The sequence below is a fragment of the Dysidea avara genome, chromosome 2, assembly GCF_963678975.1.
Source record: "Dysidea avara chromosome 2, odDysAvar1.4, whole genome shotgun sequence".
In the NCBI taxonomy this organism is placed as follows: Eukaryota; Metazoa; Porifera; class Demospongiae; order Dictyoceratida; family Dysideidae; genus Dysidea; species Dysidea avara.
The window spans coordinates 32,150,325-32,175,879 of record NC_089273.1 but is presented as its reverse complement, the minus strand read 5'-3'; the positions used below and the strand labels follow the sequence as shown (position 1 = coordinate 32,175,879).

At 37.3% G+C, this 25,555-nt stretch overlaps 1 protein-coding gene across 1 annotated transcript in view; it reads left to right on the top strand.

Annotated features, from left to right (window-relative positions):
* The first annotated feature begins 266 nt into the window (after positions 1–266).
* Positions 267–25,555, top strand: part of LOC136247082 (hemicentin-1-like) — a 66,332-nt gene continuing 41,043 nt past the window's right edge. Inside the window, exons 1-2 of the mRNA XM_066038698.1 lie at positions 267–472; positions 16,243–16,572. Coding sequence (XP_065894770.1) covers positions 397–472; positions 16,243–16,572 — 406 coding nt within the window. The 5' untranslated portion in view covers positions 267–396. The remainder of the gene's footprint in view (positions 473–16,242; positions 16,573–25,555) is intronic.

Below are 25,555 nucleotides of genomic sequence, written 5' to 3'. Positions count from 1 at the left end.
TGATGGATTTGCCAGCTCAGGGTGAACAGATTGAGTCTGTAATACTTCGTAAAGCAAGCAGAAACTAATAGTATTAGCTATCAGTGGAAAAGTGAGGTTTAATACACCAAAATACATCCTATATAATGCTGTAAATATTTTTCAGGCAGGTCACTGCAAGCCTGATAAAAACAACACACCCAAACAAAAATCACACCATGTTGCTATGTTTAGTCACACATGTCAGTGCAAGCCTTAAAAGGAATGCAGCTACCAGTGCGTGCATGCAGTTAAAAACTGGAGGTTAAGATACCATTACCACATTTCCAAGGGTAAAGATTCCAACCATTGTTGAATATTACTTCACTTCTCACAATTCTTTTCATTGAAATACAAGCTGTCAGAAGTTAGAATATCATGGTGGGAATTAATTCTGAGAAGTTTCATATCAAAATTTTGCTTCTTTGTGTGGTGTACAGGATAGTAATCTGTGGTAAGTTCAAGCTTAAAAGCACATACTTAGCAATAGCAGGAAATATTTCACCAGGTTTTGTAAGAGTTTTGCTATATCTTGTAAAACGCTATAGGTACCTATTTAACTACGTATGTATTAATTAATATAAATCTACGTCAGTAACTTCGTAGACATGTACATGAATGCATTAGTTAAAGGTAATCTTCTGCGAACTATTATTATTATGTTGCAGGAGTCTAGCACGACAACACTGGACTGGCAGCAAAATTAGTTCTTTCATTCTGGTGAAAATATAGCTGCAGTGCGGCGAAATAGCTATCTTTCATTTCAACCGTCGTATTTTTCTACCTTATTCTTTTGGATCAAAACTCTCTCCAACGTTTTGAGAGGCTGTCTACTCTTACTATACAGTAAAGGTAGTTAGATGAAATTAGTAAGCTTTTATTGTGAAGTTGTGCATGTCGCAGTTCGCCGAGATATAACATTAACTATTAGCTAGCTATGTCTTTAATGTGATGATCTGGAGCACAACATGCAGAATTGCAGGAAATAGCTATAGTCTACTACAACATTAATTTTAGCTATCACAGTGATCACCTCCAAGCTAAGTACCTGAGTACAGAATACAGCGAGAATTGAAGAATCAACCGGATCTATCATGTTGACGAATTTCAATTTTTCCTTTAATAGCTACTTATTCAATCTGCTTAACTAGGATCCACAAACCGAAAATTCAACTTTTACAAATCGATCCCTCTGCCATTGTGGGATTTTCATGGTAGTATCCCATTGCTAGATCCACCGTGGAACCAGAGGCACGATTGTTGTCTATCAAGAAACATCGCTTTTTGTATCTCACGAGATGCGAAATTTATTTTCAAAATCAGTTTCGTGCTCCACACACAGGACCGGATGACATTTGGGGTCACTTGCTACTTAGCCAGATGTTATCTAGAGTTGTTGTGGTTAAAAAGTATACACACATACAGTAGTAAGCAAATGATTTGCTACATTCGCGGCAAGGAAACATGAACTTTCGAATTCAAGCTGCCCTACCAGCCAAGACAAGAAAAGCAATATTCTTCACAGTATTGTGATAAGGTTGGGCCTATGCTGTAAGTCTGGAAAGGATCTGATACTTCTCACCATCTGGGTGACGAGCGTCAAAATTTTCTGCAACATTTGGGAGTCATATCGTGCCTTCTAGCCATTTCCAACGCTTCTGCAACCACAATACCCATCAATGACGGACTGGAACGATGGCTAAAGATGTCCCTGGACAGTTGGTGCCAGTGGTTGTCAATTATTATTTCATCGATACTCTCCATGCGTTGTTCGAAGCTATAGACCACTGTAAGCAGCTAATAACTTTCCCCTACTTAGCTGGCCTCCCTGGTCTGACCACCGAGTGTGGCGCTTGGCCGCGGTAGCTATCCGGGTGGCCTGCGGATCAAAGTCAGGCTTAGGATGGATTTTTTCAAAGTATTTGTCCCGTTTCACTTTAGTCAACGATTTTAGCTTAGGTTGCCTGACTCGTGGTAAACACCTCGTACAGGCTTTGCCTCCACTGCACTGAGTGTTCACCCTCTGGTAAAGCAGAAAACAAACAAATAAACAACTAACTTCACTTCTCACACTCCACAGTGGCTTCAAATCTTTACTAGATCACCCTAAAGCACCATCATGTTGCAAAATATTCAAAGTAAACTGTAAAAAGCACGAAATACTGATTTAATTTTCGAAACGAGCTGGCGAACTGCTGGAATACTACATCATAAGAAATCACAGAAATAACGACTGCTACTACTGCCAAACATTTCGGTTCATCTTTTATCATCATTCTAAACAAAATTAGGTGATCCGTGCGGCATCAGAAGTGCTGGAAGGGACTTTAGCGTCTTTGAGAGAATCGTGTGAAATGAAGCATGAAACAATTGGCGCTCATCACCCAGATGATGAGAAGTCTCAGATCCTTTCCAGACTAGCAGCATAGATAGACTATGCACCCAACCTTATCAAAATATACTGTGAAGAACAGTTGGCGTTATATGTCTTGGCTGGTAGGGCAGCTTGAATTGAAAAATCGTGCTTCGTTTTGTGATGTTTGAAAGAAAGCAGTCCTGTGTGGGAATCAAACAAATCATTTGCTTATTGTTGTGTGTTTACTTCTAACTACAACAACTCTAGATAAGATCTGGCTAAATAGAGTAAGCCACCAATGTTCGACCAACATCGGTTCGGACGCGATTTTTCTTTAAACCCGCAAAGAAAATTTTTACTCTTGCTATGCCATTGAAGAGGTCTAGGTCATAAACTCTTGCATGCAAAATTTCAGACCTGTAGCTTTCTTCATCTGGCTGCAGGAACTGCAAAAGTGACCTGTCCGAATGTCCTCAATTCTCGGACAAAAATATGTATTATCGGTGGAGTGTCACTGCTCGTAATGTTTGAAACTGATCATTGACAAGTCTTTCTGTGCTTGATATGAAAGAACAACCCTTATACTCTCCAAATATATGTAGATATTAGGCTTAGTCCTTATTGGCTGTGGATTATAAACTCCAAAGTCACCTCTGTCGTGCAATCTTAAATTCGGCCACATGTGAAGCTCGTACAAATCAAATAGTTACCTATTTTCAAAGCTATTTTTATGAAAACTGAGAGCATCAGCTACCGTTCAATAGTAAAATTAATAGATACATGCACGATGACCGCACCTTGATATTTTCCCGAATAGCTACATTGCATTTAAGCTTCTCTGACAGTAGCAGCCTCACTACTGCACCCAGCACACATACACACAATCCAAATCCACTTGTATGTGGTTTTGACTAACCTCTGTCTTAAAAAATATCGAAAGTTTCTCTCCAAAATGTCCAGGACATTAACCAAATCGAAACACTCTAATTGAACAGTCACCTATTATACAATTGGAGCAGTCAGAAAATCTGAGGGCCACGCCCGGACATATTCACCTCATGCAGCCGTACACAAGAGTGGACACATACAAATATTCATATATGCCATCATCAATTAAACTTTGGAATACTTTGCCAGGAGATGTTATCAATCAAAACTCAGTGGAAAATTTTCAAGCCAACTTGCGCACACACTTGTAATTAACTGACAACAAAATAATGTTAATATACATTCACACACAATCATATAATTGTAATTCAGATATGTACGATTATACTCCACTTATGGAGGTATGTACATTAAATCTATATTATATTTACTTCAATAAGACTATTAATAATTATGTGAATTTCGTTGATTACAACGCTTAAAATTAATACTGATTACATGTAATAATACATTGGCTGATCGTTATATTAGAATAATTTATTATTATTATTAGCACTTTACAGTGACCAGCACTGAAGGTCTGACAGCAACATGTGCTGCAGCCTTAGGATTACCTAACCTAATTTCAGGGACTTAGACCTAATGACTTGACTTGCTGACTGATTGATAAGGTGTAACAGAAAAGGGGCAAAGTAAGGAAAAAATTCCCTCCAACCCCAGGATTCGAACTGCAGGTCACCCAATGTCTAGTCGGCGCCACACTCAGTCTTCCTCCAGGAGGGATGGATTTTCTTCCTTAAACCTAAAGTATTTATTATTACACTTTACAGTGACCAGCACTGAAGGTCTGACAGCAACATGTGCTAATTGACTGCTCTATTAGAGATTATTTCGATTTGGCTAATGTCCTGGACATTTTGAAGAGAAACTTTCAACATTTTTAAGACAGGGGATAGTCAAAACCCCATTTAAGTGGATTTGTATTGTGTATATGTGTGCTGGATGCAGTAGCCAGGCTGCTACTGTCAAAGAAGCTTAAATGCAATGTACCTACTCGGGCAAAAGTCAAGATGTGGTCATCGTGCACACATCACATCAACATTAGACATTGAGCATCTCCAAGAAGACATCAATTCATTATTCAACTGGTCCATTAACAACTTTCTCTCATTTAATCTTTCAAAGTTTGTGTTTATGAGCTACCATCGTAAATTCAACTCTACATAATATTATCATGTCAACGGTCATTCAATTGATGAGTCCTCCAGCTGCAAAGACCTTGGGATTGTTTTTACTAATTCGCTAACATGGCAAGCACACTATGAAATGATTTCTTCTAATGCCTATAAATCTCTTGGCTTATTGCGTAGGGTCTTCAAGGACTCCAATTGTCCCCAGCCAGAAAATCTCTGTATATCACTTTAGTTAGATCAAAGCTACTGTATTGTTCCCCACTGTGGAGGCCATACCTGTTAAAAGACATTGAATCACTTGAGAAAGTCCAACGAAGAGCCACTAAATTCATATTATCAAACTATCAATCAGACTATAAAACAAGGCTAATACAAACTGGTATGTTGCCACTAATGTACATTTACGAAATTGCCGACATATTATTCTTTATCAAATCCATCAAAAATCCATCAGATAAATTTGACATCTTGAACTATACCAACTTTACTACAGGTTCAACAAGATCTGCTGGCACAAAGTTATACCCCAAGACAGCCCATATCAACCCTATCATGAACTCATATTTTTATCGTTTACCAAGATTATGGAACTCTTTACCAATAATTGACCTATCTCAATCACTAGATGTAATCAAACCAAAGTTGAAAGCATTTTTTATGGAATCATTTTTTAGCTAACTTTGATAATACCCCCTGTACTTTTCATTGCCTGTGTCCTTGTACCCGCTGCTCCAAGACTCCTGCACCAACCAATTATAATTATTTGTAACTATTATATAAATGTATGCATGTATAGTTTTTGTAGTTAAGTAGTTAGTGCTCTAGGCTACCAGTGCAGGACACTGGTAGTCCTTCAGAATTGTATGTCTCTGTAATCACTATAGCCTCTACTGTATGTAATTCCAATTCTGTAAAGCAATTATTAAATTAAATTACTATTGAACGGTAGCTGATGTTCTCAATGTTCATAAAAATAGCTTTGAATTCGATGTAGGTAACTATTTGATTTGTACGAGCTTCACATGTGGCAGAATTTAAGATTGCACGACAGAGGTGACTTTGGAGCTTTGTAATTCACAGCCAATAAGGACTAAGCCAAATATCTGCATAATATATTTGGAGAGTAGATATAAGAGTTGTTCTTTCATATCAAGTACAGAAAGACTTGATCAGCTTCAAGCATTACGAGCAGTGGCACTCGACCGATAATATATATTTTTGTTCGAGAATTGAGAACATTCGGACAGGTCACTTTTGCAGCTCCTGCAGCCAGACGAAGAAAGCTGCAGGTCTGAAATTTGCATGCAAGAGTTTATGACCTAGACCTCTCCAAAGGCATAGTAAGAGCAGAAATTTTCTTTGCAAGTTTAAAGAAAATCGCGTCCGAACCAATGGTGGTCGAACATTGGTGGCTTATACTCTAGCAAGTTTCATCCGGTCATTTTAAAAACAAATTCTAGCTACGTCTCGTGAGATGTGAAATTCGATATTTCCGTGAAGACAACAATCGTGCTTCGGTTTCATGGTGGATCTAGCAATGGTATATGCTACGATGAACATCCCACAATGGTAGGGGGTCGATTTATAAAAGTTTAGTTTTCGGTATGCAGACTCTACCTTATATAAAATTAAATTAAAAATATATATATATTTTTAAAAACCTTAGATAGGGTCCGCAAACCGAAAAATCGATATCTTCAAATCGACTTACAAACTATAGTCATGTGTACGGGTAGGTCTAATCAAGAAAACACCAGAGTGGCAGCAAATGTAGCTAAAGTCTTTGAGCAGGCTGTAGGACCAGGTGTCCTACAGACCTTCAGCACTTGTGCTGTAAAGCATTAATAAATAAATAAATAAATAAAAATTTCATCCATCTCTTCTAGTGAAAATAACGCGAAATACCTTGAATTCGATCGATTGTTAGCCGTCGTAATTTGCAATGTTAATTTTTGGGGCCAAAACTCTCTCTCAAGCTTTGAGAGGTTGTCCACTCTTACTATGGAGTATAGGCAGTTTAATATAATTAATCAATATTTGGCAGTGGCGTCGCGCACATTGCCGATTGGCGGAAAAAAGACATTTGTTATCTGGAGCACAGCAGACTTGCAGGAAATACTGCAACGTTTACTGCAGTGATCACCTCCAAGTCAAGTACCTGTGTGCAGAATATGGTGTGGATTGAAGTTTGTTGACCATCTGGCTGAGACCAGCCTCGCAAGATTTAGCAAATATTCCTCCGCGATCCAACAAATACTGCAGTCCATAGGCGGCGGAAAGGGGGGGCTAAGGGGCTAAATCCCACCCTCAGAATGATACCACGCCGAAGTTATCCTTCTTGGATTGGGGCTGAAAACCGCGATAAAGATCGAGATACTCTAATAAAGCAGTCACAGTATTACAGCAGTGTGTAGCGAGCTATGTAAGGATTTTATTTTTTATTTATTTATTTATTTATGTAGTTTATCAGCTATTTATACGTAGCTGGTGAGGTGGGCAGCTATTGTCAGCTGGTTGCGACCTTTTTTTTAAGTTTGTTTGTTTTTGGTCTCACCATACCAAACCAGAGACTTAGCCTGGGTCAGCCCAGCCCCCCCCCCTCATATCAACTACTTCCTCCGCCCCTGCTGCAGTCTAGTGCACATAAGCACCTTTAAGTGTGTTGAATTATGAAAATGATTACACAGCACAAGTATAAACTTCCATCGACGGCTAGATTACGAACACTTTAATCAATTACGGCATGCGAAACGTGATTTATTGCACAAAACCAAGCCTCTCGTAGCTAATATATAATTTTACAAAATATATTGTGGAATACACTTGACAACTACTCTGAGCGCAGTTAAATAATCATTTTTGCAACTTGTTGATCAACTTCAGTGACATTATGTATGAAAAATCAATTTCTGACTGTTGTATAAGAATATCTGACTGCTCTATTGGAGAGTTTCCTTCAAGTTATACATAGTATAGCTATGTTGCATTGGTATAAATTGACCTATATAATTTACTGTTGGTGTATTGTATGCAATATGTGACCGGATTTGCAAAAAGGTACCTTTTTCACACACAAAATTTGACCCATTTTTTGAACTTTAAAGCTTCATAACATTTTGATCATGGCATATACTTGCTTGCAATTTTCACTGAATATGGCTACAGTATCTGGCTACAATTTGATACTAAGAGCAAGTTAATCAGTGTAAGGAGTCAAGTGTTACATCATTTTGTTTGCTGGTATGTCAAATGTGTGGAAAAGGTACCTTTTCGCAAATCCGGTCACATATAGTAAAATCATTGTGCCTTTTTCTGAAAAATATCTTCCTCATACTCAACAGGGCTAAAAGGTATAGTCTAGACATAGCATTTTCATTTTGATATGCAATGTACTATTTGGTATATATATATGTATGCTGAGCCCACTTATATGAATGGGGTAAGTATCAGCAATAATTATAGTAGCTATCAAAAGCAGAAACCAAGGGCTTGCTCCAATTCCATAGTTGATGGTATAGGGAAGAGTGGCTCTGCTGACTAAGTTACTGTAAGAATATGTAAAATAAAATCAAAAGTTGAGATATACGCCTGAAAGCAATCCTCAAGTCAACAGTTTAATGTATATACATTTTGTGTCCTATCTGTGTGTGCCACTCTTATACATTCCATGTAATTTTCCAAACTATTAAAATTCTGCCTCATAAACTTCAAAATCAGGACCCAGTGTAGGACAAATTTTCAACTATTTGAATTTTGTGAAGATCTTAATATATTAATATGACAAAGTCATCATGATAATTACTTTAAATTCAGTGACATGTGACTACTGTTCTTATTAAATGTTTGATCTAATTTATAACTATGTCAATTTTCAAGTTCCAGCAAATCATCTGATTGGCATCTCATTATAACAATTAAAATCAAATTAAATTTCTTCCAAATAACTAAACTTCATTTTTAGAGATCTTGTGTCATGGAAATAATACCAAGAGTTTATAATATACAATATTTACTACTTTATATTATGAACTCTTGGTAATACTATAATATGTTTTAATGTCTTGCACAGGATATGATAATAACTACTAGATATGATTGAGACTGAATAAGTTGATACTTTAGTACAAAATTTGCTACGAGGTATTATCATGGCTTTGTGTGATAGTTTTTCATACAGATGTGATTTCAAGGCATGTAAAAACTCGTCTGGGGAGCATACCATCTGACCTTGCATGCTACTGCATCTGAGTATCACATGAAAATAGATAATTAGATAATTAGATAATTATAAGCTCTGATTTAACTATCAAAAGGTGTGCATGATTATAACTATGCTGCATGACCTGCATGTACATAGCTATCTATAGCTATATCTGGCCATGTACTCAAGACCTCTGGACTCCATCCTTGCTACAGAAATGATCATCTTACTGTGCTCACAGTGTTTTATACTCATATCAAGTCAGCAATATTATGCTGAGTGCGGAAAAACTTTCCTTACAAGAGTTTTAGTTTTGCACAATAAATTTCGTTATTGGCTAACTGCAGGGATGGTGGAGAAGGCCAAAGAGTGAGGGGGCCAGGTCAGCTGTATGTTGAAGACCAAAAAAAAGGTCACAGCCTGCTGACAATAGCTGCTCTCCACCAATTATATCTCCTTATTTATAACTACACATACGTAGCTAAGTAATTTGCTACACTGCTTCTCTGAATATTGTGACTGCTCTATTAGAGTATCCAGATCCTGACTGTTCTATTAGAGTATCTCGATCTTTTCTTGCAAACAGTGTCCCAAAAAGTGGGGGGGCCATGGCTCCCCTGCCCCCCCGTCTCCACCGCCTATGGCTAACTGCAAAATTTACCGTCAGTAATCAAGCCATCTCTGTAAGTTTATACTTGCTCTGAGCAATCATTTCCATACTTCAGCACACCTAAAGGTGTTAATTTGCACGAGACTGCAATCGTGGAGGAATTTTTCGCTAAACCGGGCGAGGCTGGTCTCAGCCAGATGGTCAACAAACTTTAATCCACACCATATTCTGCACACAGATAATTGACTTGGAGGTGATCACTGCAGTAAATGTTGCAATATTTCCTGCAAGTCTGCAGTGCTCCTGATCACGAAATGTCTTTTTTTGCGCGACGCCACCACCAAAATAATATTAATCAATTATATTAAACTACCTATACTCCATAGTAAGAGTGGACAACCTCTTAAATTACGACGGCTAAAAATCGAAGGTGTTTCGCGTTATTTTCACTAGAAAAGATGGATGAAATTTGCTGCCACTCTAATGTTTGCTTGATTAGACCTACCCCTACACATGACTATAGTTTGTAAGTCGATTTGAAGATATCGATTTTTGGGTTTGCGGACCCTACCTTAGGCAAGTGAATGCTCTGGTAAGGTTTTAAACTCACTTCCCAATAATAACCTTTGGAATTACACAGTCTACCAAAGTAGTTAGCAACAACAGAAAGCGTATCGCTTTGTGAGCAATTATAGCCATGGGAAAATAGATTACAGGTGCTAAGCTACTAAAATGGCGAACGCAAGAGAATTGAAACTTGATCATTGTGTTTCCCATGAATAGAAGAAATTCATCGACTATAGCTACTATCGATTTAATACGACGTAAACAAGCGATCATAATTATTACCGATCATTATGTATATGTTAGCTAATCTACGGTATATCAATCTTTTTCAGGGTTTTCAATTCCACTCTAAGAAGGATGATTTCGGCGAGATATCATTTCGAGGGGGCTTAGGCAGACCGAGGCCCCCCGCCGCCAATGACTCGACAACTGCTAAGGCTCTACGTTGGCTGAGAAGTGGAATGTGAATTAGCTACAGTCCGTTGTTTGTTCTGGGTTCGATGCCAGTTGTGTTTTTCTTTGCTAAGGTCTGCGGGGCTGTGATTTGCTTACGGAGTCATCGCTTCTAGCTATGTTGGCTGAGAAGTAGAATGTGAATTACAGTCGTTTATTCTGGGTTCGATGATGGTTGTGTTTTTCTTTGTTAAGGTATAGCTATGCGCTTATATGGGATCATCGACTAGTCATCCGATACCATCTATGGTCGATCTGGCCTATTCCGAGGGTCGCCTTCAGTATAGGAATATTCCATCTCCATAGTAGCAAAAATAGGCACCGTAATTCCTCGCTTATTATACCGTATTTCGGCCATATTGTTGTGCAACAGTATCGAGCGTTGTATGGGGAATTTTCGAGCCGCTTTACAGGTTAGCCTGTCTGTTATATATGTTAGTACTAACCTTATATGGTGTCCATCCACCATGGTTTCTTCCGTTTGTTGTGTTCGGAATGCGCGCAGCACCAAATTTTAAGGTAGAGGCTATTCGTCCGGTTCCGGACGCCGATTTTACCAAGCTATTCGTCCCGTTCGGTGTACGTGATCCAGTTCACGCGAATAAAAACTTAGACAAAAAAGGGTCCTCAAACGAAAAAAAATCATGACCTCTCCAAGAATCGAACCCGGGACCTCCAGTTTATGAGGCAAGGATTGTAACCACTGTGCTACATGGCTCCCAGCTACCCACCTCTCTTAGTTTCTATCTTATATACGTCATTCAAGAAGAAACCTATATATGAAGAATACCCAGAGAAGAAGAAACCAAAGCTGAACCCGACCCTAACCCTAAGCTAACGTGACGTTTGCCTGTTAAGCACAATCACGACTTTTACTGTCTGTATGGAGGTAAGTTTTTGGGTGAGTTCGAGGCGAGCTCACCCAAAAACTTACCTTCATACAACTAGTGTGTTTGATACTCGAGTTATGGGTGACACTGTCGGACAAATAGTACGTACCGGACGAACAGGACCACGTGATCCGAACCGGACGAATAGCCTGCTGAAATCGGCGTCCGGAACCGGACGAATAGCCACTACGTAATTTTAACCTTCTCCATAGACCCCGTGTGTACAAATTCGACAAATCTGCACAACAATATAGCCGACCGAAAATGGTTGTTATGGAGATGGAATATCTCTATAGCACCCTCGACTGAATTGTTTAAATAGCTGTTCTCCAACTGTCTGGCACTTGACAGCCAGTACTGGGAGTGGCAGGCAAGGACAGTCCATCTAGCCCGGGCTAAAATTAAAAAAAAAAAAAAACGGTGGGGTCAAATTGGTGGAACGGAACATAGCGGAACGGAATCAGAGGCTAAACCACGGAACGGAACACTATCTGAAATCAAGATGTGCAGCTTACTATTGCCCTACGACTTTATTAGCGGTACCTCCAGGTGATCAAACTTACCACATAACCAGATCGAAATAATTTTACGAATTTATTGTGGGTTTAGTTTCCATTAGTAACGAAATATCAATTGTGGGATTAGTTGTCTCAGTTCCTGGACTGTATCTGTAATAGCTTTTGTTGTTTCTGCTGATCAATTTGACGTGATATTTACTACCAATCAGTCTCAATTCGAATCATAAATGATGTATCCATAAAGAAAGCAGAAAGAAACTGGTGACAGAAAGCCAATTCACTTGGAGATTTATAGTGCTGTGTGTAGAAGCCGTGTTTAAAAATATTTAGAGATGAGTGAAAGACACAAGAGGCTATATGGCATACCTATTCTGTGATAGTCATGATATCAAATTTTTATTGCAGTGGAATTTGGTATCAAGTTAAAAGAACCTTTCTGTTACTGACACTATAGTATTTCAAACCAAAGATTTGTTTTGGAGGTCTTGGACTGCATTAAGTCGAGTAGCTACTCTTATCAAGACCAACAATTTTCATAACCCTGAGATTAGTGTCAGTCACTTCTCCCATGTCTCCTCATGCAACGTCTGCCAACAATGATTAATTATAGTTATTATACAGGAGAATACTGTGCAATAGCTATGTGATTTATTCCTGCTCTCACCAGGATGGAAATTCCATGGACTAAATATTCACAATGTCTCCCATTGCACCTTTGATGCAACTTCTACATGCATATGATCAGTGCTTGTCAGAGTCTATTCCATTGACAATGTTGCTTTAGCTTCTCTCATTTTACATCAACAGGAGGGACTATCTTAAAGTCCAAATGCTTATAATCAACTGGGCCTTCCATTCATCAGCAGAATAATTATCAGGATGATCTTTTTAGCCAAGCCATTGATGCCCATAAGGTTATGTTCATCAGCTAAAATGGCCCTTACTGAAGCATGAGAAATTATACTGAAAAGTGGTGGTTGAATGCAGAGGAAATCCTGGATCCCAGGTTATGTGGTTCCTTATATATGTGCTTGCCTTGCTGAATGGACCAAGTCAATCGAAGCTTTCTGCATCAAGTTAAAGCTCTTCTTGTCCATAGTAGGATATTGAATAAAAAAATAGAAAACCTATACTCATAGGTGATTCTAAGGGAAACTCCTCTCCCACTCTGCTAAAAAAACGAAGTTTTGAAAAATCTTGTGAAACAGTTGCATTATAGATTGGCATTGTTAGTTTTAGCATTTTCCACTCCATCTTTTTAGTAACAATTTTAGGCTACTTTTAAGTCTTTAAATTACAAAAATCCTACAGCACAACCCCCAGGCCCCCACTGAAATTCTACTTTATACAACAGTATCAATGCTGTGCCCCCTGTATGCCATCTCTAGAATTTCCACTGCCTATACTCAACATGGTATTCAGCCTACTTTGTACAAGGAAGTTTCACACTATTTATCATCCCACATACAATGTTGCCTTGATGTATTATATTGTCCACATGATCATTATTAGTCCACTGTTTCTTTAGATCAGTAGTAGTAAACCTGTGTAGCTAACTCAGTATATCATATATATATCATATAGTCCATTGGTAGCTACCGGTATTATATGGACCTTATGCCTGATAGATATAGTAGCTCTATCAAAAGTAATATTACTTGCTTTTTAATGCATCTTGTGTTGTTCTCTCAGAAAACGATGATTTATAAAGTAGTAAGAGAGTGTGTCCAACAGGAGTACATTCCACTGGGTGAGGTAGAGTATCAACACTTTGTTCTATAGTGTGTAAAGGTTTTCCATGTTCAACACTACTCAATACCTATCAGCAGTTCACTATCACCAGTAAAAGTGTTTGTATATGCTACATTGGTAGTAGGACACTCTCCCTTAGTACTATACAAACTCTAGATCTTGATAAAATGCAAATGAGAAGTTGCTGCTAAAGTACAACTCCCCTTGATGTATCTGCTGATGGGGCAGTGGAACTTGTAGGAACTTGTAGTCTTGATTCAGGTCATAGCTACATCATAAATTTTCTCATTAGGTAGAAACTAGAAATTCAAGATTGGAAATCTTGACAAGAGTATTTTAAGTCATTGGTCCAAATTAAGAAAGTTATTGGTTGACATTTGGCATTAATATCAAATATTTTCTCGTATTGGTCTCTATAGGAGTATTGGATTCAAGACTAGAAAAATAATACATTGTTTCTGTGATTCAGTTATTAGTGGCAGCCACAGAAAGGTTCTTTCAACTCACTACTGAGAATACTTATAATGATAATGCTTAGTCTACTGTGCTCAGTGTTTCAATTCTGCATTTCATTGATCGTCACATTATATCGTTGATATGGCTGCATATCTGTTCCTCACACACTTTACAAATTTCCTTAGTTTGATAACCTCCTTTTAACTTAGCTAATAGGCCAGCTGCTTTTCCTCTTCCTAATTGCAACATCAGCTATAATAAAAATGAAACCATAATGGTGATTATCAGCTCATTCAGCAGAAACAACTAATACATAATGTAACAAGACTTGCCTTGTCGTGTATTAAGCTTCTTTCTTGACATCAGGAGGTAAACCCGAGGGTAAACCATTACTAAGAAAACAATCCTACAATTAATATTTCATTACTAATGACAGCTAAACCCACAACTGATCCTTTGTTATTTCAATCCACTGCTTTGATCACCATAGATGCCGCTAATAAATTGCAAGGGCATATCCATGGGGAATATTCAGCAATACTACAAGCTTGATTTAAAAAGTGTTCCGTTCCGTGTTTCCGTGGTTTAGCCCCTGATTCCGTTCCGCCTCGTTTCCGTTCCTTTCCGTCAATTAGACCCCACCAAAAAAACTGCTAAGGCTATGGGTCTAGTCTCTTCTGTATACCTCAATTTTACAACCAGCTACAGGTAGCTAAGCAGTTCACCCTAGTAGCTAGCTTCTTTGTAAATAGATAGTTTTGTTCAAACATGGAATCGTGCACTACTTCAGCTTGTTTCAGTACTTTTTATCGATGTACTATGGTCCCTACTCTAGTTGAAAATTCCAATTTTTTCTGTGTACTTGCATTGTATAACCATACACATATATGACACAATTGATGAAGCCGTGAAATTACCAGATACTGGAGTATTCTCTCAATACTGAATACTGGGATCAAAATGCCATACCATCCAACACTAGTATGAAGGTAGACTGCTGTTTTATAGTTGGACTTTGCTGTGTGTAAGTGAATTAGTCAGGTGGCTAGCCACCACACCCTGATGCTTGATGTGTATAATTATATCAGTAGTAGGATGGAGTAACTGGACAATCCTTGTGTACAATTGGATTATTAGATTCATGATCGCTACTGATCATGGCCTCATTTATGAATATGATTAAGACTAGAATTGTATTACATGTGTGAGGGTAGCTAGCTATTGGATAGTGGTCATGAATTAACAAAAAGGTTCACAAACAGGTATAAGAAAAGATAGGATAGAGTAGGGACAATGTAGCACGGCCACAATAAAAAGTACTGGATCTGAGTAGTACATAATGTCCAGATACCGTAAAACAATAAGAAATGAATGTCCCTACTGGTTGTTTTGATTGTAGAATCTTCGTAGCACAGTAGAGATATCCACTTCTTGTTGTTTTAGATTATCTGGACATTATGTACTACTTCAACCCAGTACATTTTATTACAGTGGTACTACACTGTCCCTACTCTAGTTTAAAATTCCTAATTTTTCTTATACAATGTATTCAGTGAAAAGTGACCAGGAAGGGAACCAGAAGCATATAATATTTTGTGGCCAAATGGATTGAGAAAATTCCAGGTTTATATCTTACTTGAATTGAACACTAAGTAATGTTTTTCCAAGCTCATATAGTCATAGAATTGATAATGTGTGGTTACATAGTATTATTTTATTGAGCAGTGAAGTACTGACTGAGTATTGTATATTATAATTATAGTAAATGGATGATGTGGTGATTATTTTATTATACAGAAATGTCTCTAGCTACTTTAAAACATACTAAAGTTGAGATGTAACTTAATTATATACATGTCAGATTTCAAGAATAGGCATGAGCCTATTACACTTTAAACTTTTATGTGTTATGCTGTACTGCATTGCTTAAAATTCTACCTATTATGCTCATAATTGTGCTCAATATTTATGCCAGCTAGTTGGAATCATTAGTGAGCACTTTCAATTTGAGGCCAGTTAGGAGAGATGAAATATTAATGTGTTGTCAACATCTGCATGGCAGACTGCCCTCCAGATTCCCACTGCTGTGATTCACAACAATATCAGACTTAATCTACTTTCAGAAATTCTATGGCCCATTTGGCAGCTAAATTGTTTGAAAACATTCAGTATTTTAACTTTTTAAAGGCAGCCACCAAAATAAGACTTTGCAATTTTAATATAGACTGATAGCAATGAAAGTTTAGCAACACCAAGGTTCGGCAAAACCGTATTAAGCAGTTTAACCAACTCTTTATGTTATTAAACACTTTAATTATGTGTTATAATTATGCCATCTAGCTACCACTGTCACCATTGACAGTTTTCCAGCTGGTACACCTGTTAGTGGATACACTAATACATTTGACTACCCCATTCTGAGTGATGTTGTCCTGACATGTATGGTTGATCCAATACCAACAACCCCTATTTCATATCAGTGGAACACTACAGGATGTTACAATAATAGCAACTACAATGGTGGAAATCAATCATGCTTTCCTGTTGGACAACGTACACAAACTGTAGTAGGCAATGGTCTTACTGCAAATGATGCTGGCAATATCAGCTGTATCGTGGCTATTAATGGTAACAGCTACAGCAGTGAACCATTTACACTTCGTGTATCAGGTATGTGTGTGCTTGTACTCTATTATGTTTAAAGGTAGTGACCTTATATTACACATTATGCATATGCAATTTTATAAGCTATTAGGAATTGCTACATTAAAGTGTCAGGTGAGCTAAAGCAAGTCAGCACTGTTTAATAAGGTGCTTCTTAAGTACTTTTTGGGTTGTTTTATCAGTCATTTACACCAGACTCTCATGGGTGTTCTGTTACACCCAAGAGTAGTTCATGATTAAAAAAATTAAGTGGTTTCTACTTTTCAAGCACAGTCTTATTTCTAGCTAACAATGATATTATCATCATTCATATTATCACTAACACAGGATACATTTATAACATCAACTCTTCTTGCCTAAGTCTTATGATTTTTTGATTTATGTATTTGTAATTGCCAAGCTTTTTAGTGCGAGGCAAGTAATCTTGCAGTTATGAAGTTTATTTATATTTACTGCTGAGCACCTTAGCACAAGGCAAGTAAATTGCAATTTTGAACTTTCTGTGTATATATGTATATTTTAAATTTATATCTGCGTTTGTCTGCAACGGAAGTGCGTAGTTGATGTGTTTGTGATCAGTGTTGGGGGTAATACATTACTTACATAATGAGTTACATAATTATATTATTATTACTTTTGTAGTAACTAAGTACATAATATATCGAAATATGCTATAAAAGCTAGTAATATAACTCACTTATAAATACGTATAACCAGTGGCGTAGCTAGCCCTGAAGGATTGGTTGGGCACAGCTAGATTTTAGGTGAAGACCAAAAAAAAAGGAAAGGTCGACACATTATTGCTAGGGGCATCTGGGGGTATGCCTCCAAGGAAATTGTTTTAAGTCAAACCCTCTAAAGTTGAATTTTAGAGCAATTTAAGCAGTTGATCATTTATTATCGTGCTAATAATGCTTGACTCTTGTATAAGGGTGACTGCTCTATTAGGGTATTTCGATCGCGCTTGAATAGTTTCTGCAAATTGAGTTGGTAGGGCACTAAAGCTGATTGGTTGGGCCTGTTCCCTACCAGTCCCCACCTTAGCTACGCCTCTGCGTATAACACATTACCTAAGTAATGAAGTTACTGTAATGACTCAAATATTCAGTAAGTGATTTTATTACTACAAGTAACAAAGTGATTAATCCACTGCATAACATCCAGCCACATTGAAGCCCACCTCAAATTAAAGAATGAATTAAACTTGTAGACCAGTTACATTCTCTTCACCACAAATATAACCGAGATTTACACATTGTCCAACAATGCGGTCATGTCACATTGTAGATGCATACGAGTAATAATAGTAACAATAATATAGTACTTTTAACTTAAAAATGAAGTAGGGATCTGTTAGTAAAATTTAGTTTGTTTAGCTCTTGTTGTAACAGAGCTAGCTACAATGTAACTTGTGACTGTTCTATTAGAATATCTTACATGACTGTTGTATTAGAGTGACTGCTGTATTAAAGTATATCTTGAGTCAGCCAAGGGGTGTGCAGCTAGCTAGACCAATAAGGGCTGTGGTGAGGTCATCTTGTTTACTGATAAGTAAATAGCTAGATTGTTAAGAGGTGCATGTGGTCTCACTAATAGGAAACTCACATTGATTCTTCAATATAGTGGATTGAGGGAGAGCAAGGGTATGCAATGGAAAACCCTTGTAAAGATTGAGATACTCTAATAGAGCAGTCATTATTAAAAATTAATTGATATTGAAAAATAAGACTATACCTTGATATTACAGAATATAATTTTCATTCGGAGAATTTGAATTCATTACAATACCTAACTATAGCCATAAACTATGATGATAAGGACTTTAGGAAACCAAGAATATAATGTGCTTTATATTGCAGTCATAAGTTTGAAGTATTTTGATTTTCAAAATTTGTCAGTGGCTGGGAGCTGTGCCCCCAGACCCCTGCATTCATAACTCACTGCCACATCTGGAAATTACCTTTGAAAAATCCTGTAATTTCTTATAGAAAACTGTGCCATAGTCTGAGTAAATAACAGGAGCTTTGGACAAAAAAATGGAAATTCAATGCCTTTGGCCACTTCACTTGGCATGATCTATACAATGTAGCAGAAAAAAAAGAGTATTTCTCCAACAGAGAAATGTACCATCACTCAATAAGCAGCCATAGTGGACCAAGTAGCTTGTCTCAGTCATGCCTTCTTGATGATTGAATTGCACTCCAAAATTCCTTGCAGATGTTAAATTACAAGATACAGGGTATCAAACAACTTCCTGCAATGCCAGGACATCCACAGTACAATGGCTTAGTCAAACATTTCAACCGCGCACTTAGGGCTACGCTAGCAAAGGTAGTTACTAGCAAAGGTAGACATACAATGTCTGTGTAGATTATTGTAAGTCTGCTAGACATCTAGCAATAGTTGCTGTGGTCTGATCTGCTACAACATACATCCCTGATCACAATTTATTATTGTATTTAGCATACCATCTAAAACAAGTATCCCTTCTTTGCTTTACTTAAGGTTCCTTGCACTTCTTTTCAGTCATCTAGTAATTTCTATGTTTATAAAAAATAGTATCGATTATCTCCAGACCTTTGATTGTGTGTCATGAACTTGATGAGGCAGCTGTTTTTCAGGACCAAATGAAAAATAAGTATTTTCCTATAAAGGGACAGCACTGTTGCTTGTGATCAGTATCTTCATTAATTTTATGTTTACTGGCTTATGCTCAAACACAAGATCTGATATAATTTTATAAGAATTGAACAATCTTCAGGTACCACTAGGACAACAATCCCTTTGATTAACTTTTCAGGTAGGACAAATGACAGAGCTTGATGGTCCATAAAACTGTAATATTATGTCCAAGTAAATATATTTCAAACTGATTCAAAGCAAACACAATTGCTACCATCTCTAACTTTGCAGGAGGACATTTCTCAGATTCATTGGTAGCCCTACTAACTAAAGCTACTGAATGTTGATCATTGTCATCACCAAGCTGTTCTAAAATAGAGCTCTAAAGCCATTTTCACAAGCATTAACTCATAGAAAACACTATTAAGACATTAAAACTGGTGAAGATATCAGTATATACTTGTTTTATGGTCCAGAAAGATTCCTCACAGTGCTCATCCCATTCATATGGTACAGGTTAACCAGATTGTTACAGTATATAGTTAAAGCTGTTAATCATAAGTGTCTGATGTGCCTTCAATAAACATTAGCTAGAAATCTTTGGAATTCTTTACTGTAGCTGGTCCAGTTTTGATAGCTTCAATATTTTTTCTGCAGTATAGCTACACTCCTTCTGATGATAACACAAAACCTAATATTTTTCTCATCAGCAGTCAGCAAAAGCACACTTTAAGGGCTTTACTTTGAGTCCTGCTTTCTGATGTTTCTGCAATACACTCTTCACATGAACAATGTTTTCAGGAAAGGACTGAGTATTATTATGTCATCTAAATAAATGAACACAAAATTCCATCCAGCAAATTGTTCTTTAGTAATCTTTGAAATGTTGGTGGAGCATTTGTAAGGCCAAATGGCATTGGCATTCTTTAGTATTAAAATAAACCAAGATGCCAAATGAATGCTCACTTTGCCTTATATTCTGCTTCCATTTTAACTTAGTTTTATTAAGTACAGTAGTACTTATTAAGTAGGGATCGGTAAGAAATCATATGGCTTCGTAAATTTTTGCACTTTAAAAAACACCCTTGCAATAAATTTTCCAGAAAAACCACCTGGAATGCATTAGTACAGCTGTAATGATGTTGATCCTTGGTTAAATACGATGAAAAATTGACTGTTTCGATGTACAATGATTTTTTTAAAAAATTGAAATTCATCTAACTGCCTGCTGTAAGACCTGGCAGCGTTAGGTGTACAGCTCCAGAAATTTCAGACAGCCAAGGTAATGACGGCAGATTCACAAATCTGTTGTTTCAATTACATTTTGTCCACTGCACCATGCTGTTCACGTTCATCATTCATAGGCCTTCCTTCTTTCCAAAAGATAATTGATTGCGGCACGTGTTACTGCCTTAACACGTAATTACTACACGTGATTTTAATAAAGTGCCAAATGTGTGCCCTCAAAAGACAAGTATGAACGGGCGTAGTAGTCAAGGAGTCACTATCTCTAGTTGCTTCATGGTCTTAGTAGTTTAGTTTTTGGCGAGGTAATCATGCCTTTGAATGGAATGAAGGAAAAAGCTTCAACCAAAAGCACTACACAGAAAACAAAGAGAGGATAGCTGAGAAAAAAGAAAGAAAAACAAGGCATATATGGCCACTACAGCAGTGGCCATAGCAGGTTTTGCTGATTAAAAAGTACAGATCGATATACTCTAATAGAACAGACAGGCATTAAAATACTCTAATAGAACAGTCATCAAATAAAGTTCTGAAAACAATCTCAGCTCAGAGTAGCTATTTGAATTTTATCCCTGATGAGGGCAATCCAGACCCCTACAAACCATGCTTAGTTTTGTATACAGCTTTAGTAGTTAACCCTATTTAGTGGTAACCTGACTCTAGCCATTACTTTGTCTCACCTGCAAATTGCGGCTTCCATCAACACTGCAAAATAAAGGAGGCCATCAACTCTATTCTAGTGTTAAAATTCAGTGAAAGAATGTGATTGTGTACAATATAGCTGGCTAGCTAGCTAGACATAAAAAGTTAACAAACTAGCTATTAAATATTTTAAAATTTAAAAGAAAGTATGGATCAATGCAATACACATGTTATTAAAAGGAAGGGAACAAGCTTACAGCCGAAATGGAAATGATCCAAGCAACAAAAAACAAGGAAACAAGTCAAACAAGATTAGATGACTACTTGCTAAAATGAGACACATTTTAATCCCTACTTTTAGCTATCAAATTAGCTAAAAGTAGGGATTAAAACGTGTCTTGTTTTAGCAAGTAGTTATCTAATCTTGTTTGACTTGCTTTTTGTTGTGTGGATCATTCCCATTTCAACTGTAAGCTTGTTTCCTTTCTTTTTATAGCATGTGTATTGTATTGATCCCTACTTTCTTTAGAAAATTTTATTGTTTTAATAAATAGTTAGATCAAGAGTTGTGGAAATGTAATCCCTCTGGTTACCAATAGCATCTACCAATTCATCCAATTGAGGCAATCCCTGTATCCTTATTAATGCTTCAACAGACAACAAAGGATGTAAACTTCTATCTTCCTTATTCACTAGTACTATTGGTGAAGCATAAGGACTGTTTGCTGGTTTTACATGGTTGATTTTCAATAGTTGCTTCCTTAAGGCATATGGTAATCTTCATGGAGCTTTTCTTACTGAATTTGCACCTGCTGTGTCTATCGAATGTACAACTACATCAGTTGCACCTATGTAACTCTTCGTCACACAAAGCAAAAACTAGCACATGCTCACACAAGCTGTCCAGTAACTGCCTTACAACACCAATCACTGACTGATCTTGAGTACCTGTTCCAAATGATCAATCGATTATTTACTTTACACACTCTACCTGGCTGCTCTTCAGCACATTTAGGTGACTCTTTCCATAAGCTGTTCCACATCGGATCACTGTGTTCTACAAAACTAGTCTCTTTCATTTTTCCAATATCTGTTAACTTGTGGCTGTGTTCCCCAATTGATCAAAAGAACTCTGCATGCACAGAGTTTAAATATCACTAATTTCATCAGCAAAGTCACACTGTCCATCAATCATAATGTTCTTATCTAGAACAATTATCTGTAGACTCTTGTGATTAGAGCTTTTGCTGTAATGTATATAATACATCCAGTGGCGGATCCAGGATGGGGCATTTGGGGCAAATGCCCCCCCCCCTTCAAGAAATTGCATACAAGATCGATATACTCTAATAGAGCAGTCAATTACTCTAATAAAGCAGTCACAATGTTCATGAGGCAGTGTAGCTTACCTATGAAGCTACAAATAGGATTTTATTTTACATAACAGACGTGATATAGTAGGTAAGGATAACTAGCTATTATTGTTGTGACCTTTTTTTTTTTTTTTTTTTTTGGTCTTCAACTGGTTTTCAGCAAGTTTTTTTGGTCTTCAACTGTTTTTCAGAAAGGTGCCCCCCCTCTTTCGAAACTCTGGATCCGCCCCTGACATCAGCATCAGGTTTACATATAGAATTATAAAGAGTTGAAAATGTTCATTGTACACTCTTTTGGCATTGTAGCTTCAATTGCTGCATGCATAGTATCTTTGAAAGAAGTATGTTCTTGTGATTAACCTTCCACATCAATCCACATGACAGGCATCAATTGCACAGTTGGAAACTTTAGCTGATCTGTACAATGCTCAAAATAATGAAACAGTTATGTACTGCAGTGACTGCAGATCAAAACAAAATTTGCCCTGCAGTTGCTGGCTATTGATTTGCAGTGCTACATTTTCAACTGTGCGTATTGAGGGATGTAACCAGGATGGCATACACCAGTGTGTGTAGATGCCAAACGAGGGGTCTGGAGGCATGCTACCATGGAAATTGAATCTGAGAGTGATTTCAGTAGAATACTGTTAATGTTTGCTTGACACTTTAATGACACATGAATACACTGCTAAGTTATTATTTCATATGCTAGGCAATAACTGCCGACCAGTGTTGGAGTGCATTACATAATAATTATTACTTTTGTGGTAACAAAGTAACATAATGAAATACGCTATAAAAACTGGTAAATTAGTGGTAATACAACTCAAGTTACTTTACTAACAAATGTAATACATTACCTAAGTAATGAAGTCATTGTAACGAGTCTAATATTACATAATATTATTACTACAAGTAACAAGGTTACTAATCTTGTTAGTAATCCACTGAGTAATGTTTAGCCACAACAAAGTAACGAAGCCTACTGGATGAAGCTTATTCACCAGCTTCTTACTAACCAAGATTTGCACATTGTCGAACAACACAATCATGTCACATGATAAGGTAGTAGCTTCACACGTGACAGCTTTAAGGCTGTGGACACAAAGTAATATAATATGTAATAGTATTATAGTTACTTTATTATATGGGTAATATGTAACTGTAATTAAATAGTTCAGTTGCAAGTAATATGTAAATATTTGCCCCAACACTGCTGCCGACCATTGCAAATATTGGTCGTTGTAGGAGGGATTTGAACAGGAAACTGCAGACTGGCAACTGTTATTTTGAGCTCTGTCTGTACATCCATGCAATAGCTATTGTAATCTTATTAAGTATTAAGCCACTGACTCAGCTGATGACTCTGTTGTTTCAGCTGTCAATGGTAAAGGTAAGAATGGGGTTTCTGACAATGGTACAGGCAACCTGATGGTCTCAACTAACTAATGGTTCAATTGTAGGTACTGTAGATAACTTCCTTGATTCCAGTAATTTTCTGATTGAGCTAACTGCTGAACAAACTTCCTGAAATTATTTACTTCCATTAGACTGAGATATTCTGAAATCAAAGCCAACAATGGAATTTGTGCCCATAATTATTTAACTTTTCCAAGTAGACTTGAAAACAGGGCCGCCCACAGGTGGGGCAACTGGGGCATTTTGCCCCGGGACCCAGCCTGAAAGGGGCCCCAGGAGGCCCCATGAAGGGCCCCTTGAATACCTGTTTAAAAAATCGATATACTCTAATAGAGCAGTGAGATCTACATACTCTAATAGAGCAGTCACAGTGTTCTTCGGAGGAGCAGTGCATCAAGCTTATAAATAAGGAGATATGGTTGGTGAGGGGTAGTTATTGTCATTGTTAGCATGTAATGACCTTTATTTTTTTCCTTTTCTTTTTTTTTTTGGTCTTCAACTTACAACTTGGGTGAAGTTGTGATTCAGAATGGAAACCTCCTTGCCCCTGGGGCCCCACTTTAACTCTTTGCTCTGGGCGCCTTAATTTCTCTGGGCGGCCCTGCATGAAAGAATCCATCACATGGTAAGGAATTTCCAGGATCAACCCAGTAATTTCAAACTGGAACTTTACTAAGCCTTAGCACCAAGTGGGGACCCTTAAGTGGGGACCCTTCTGCTCCAATAGGCTGAGTATTGAAGGTTATACATTAGATGTTGGGTAAAACAATTAGATACACTACAATTTTGTTTCTTCTAATTAATGTTGGGAAGTGGTTATTTTCTAGTAATACAAACTTGTGAACCTGTATCAACAAGAGCTCTTGCTGGGATACTTCCAACTATAATATTAACTTGGTAAACTGAACCAACTAGATACATTAGCCTCCCAAAATGTTATTGACTTGTGTACAGATAACATAATATTATGAATCCATAGTCATTGTTTTGATCTACTAACTGGCATATTGTAATTGTCCACTACTTTTCAATATTGGTTGTTTCACAAGTTGGTTGAATGTTTATTCCCTATCAGCTGACTGGTCATTTACGTTGTGTTGACTGTTATGCTGTATACTATCAACTGACTGACCTCCTTTATGTTCTGTTACAACAAGTTTCTCAACAGAACATGATGTTTCAATTCTGCCACATTTGAAACACTTAAACTGTTGATGTATTGGTATTGGTAGACTCTTGGCTAGACTGTGAGTTATTTGCTTTTCCCTCATAACTGCTGTCATGCCAATCCGCATGCTTTGAAATATTTAGCCACTACAAATTATGTAAAAGTTACTTTATACATTGTGTAATATGAAATCTCTTGGTAAATGTTTTAGCTTTTGAGGTTATGATTACTCTGAGGTATATTGCAGTGGCGGATACAGGGGGGGTTGCAATGGTTTCAGCTGAAACCCCCTCTGAAAAAGTGCGCGTGTCCCTAATTTATTGACAATTCGTGGAGTGATAAATCACCAACAGTTATGCATAATATAGTGTATCACATTGGGACCTTTTCTACTGGCCAAACTTCATACTTTTGCCTTTGAAATCACTAAAAATGGCATTGCAGCATTGAAGTGTGGTAAGCACTTCTAAAAAATTTTTTTTTAGTTTTTTTTTTTTTTTTTTGGTGCTGCTTTGCTTCA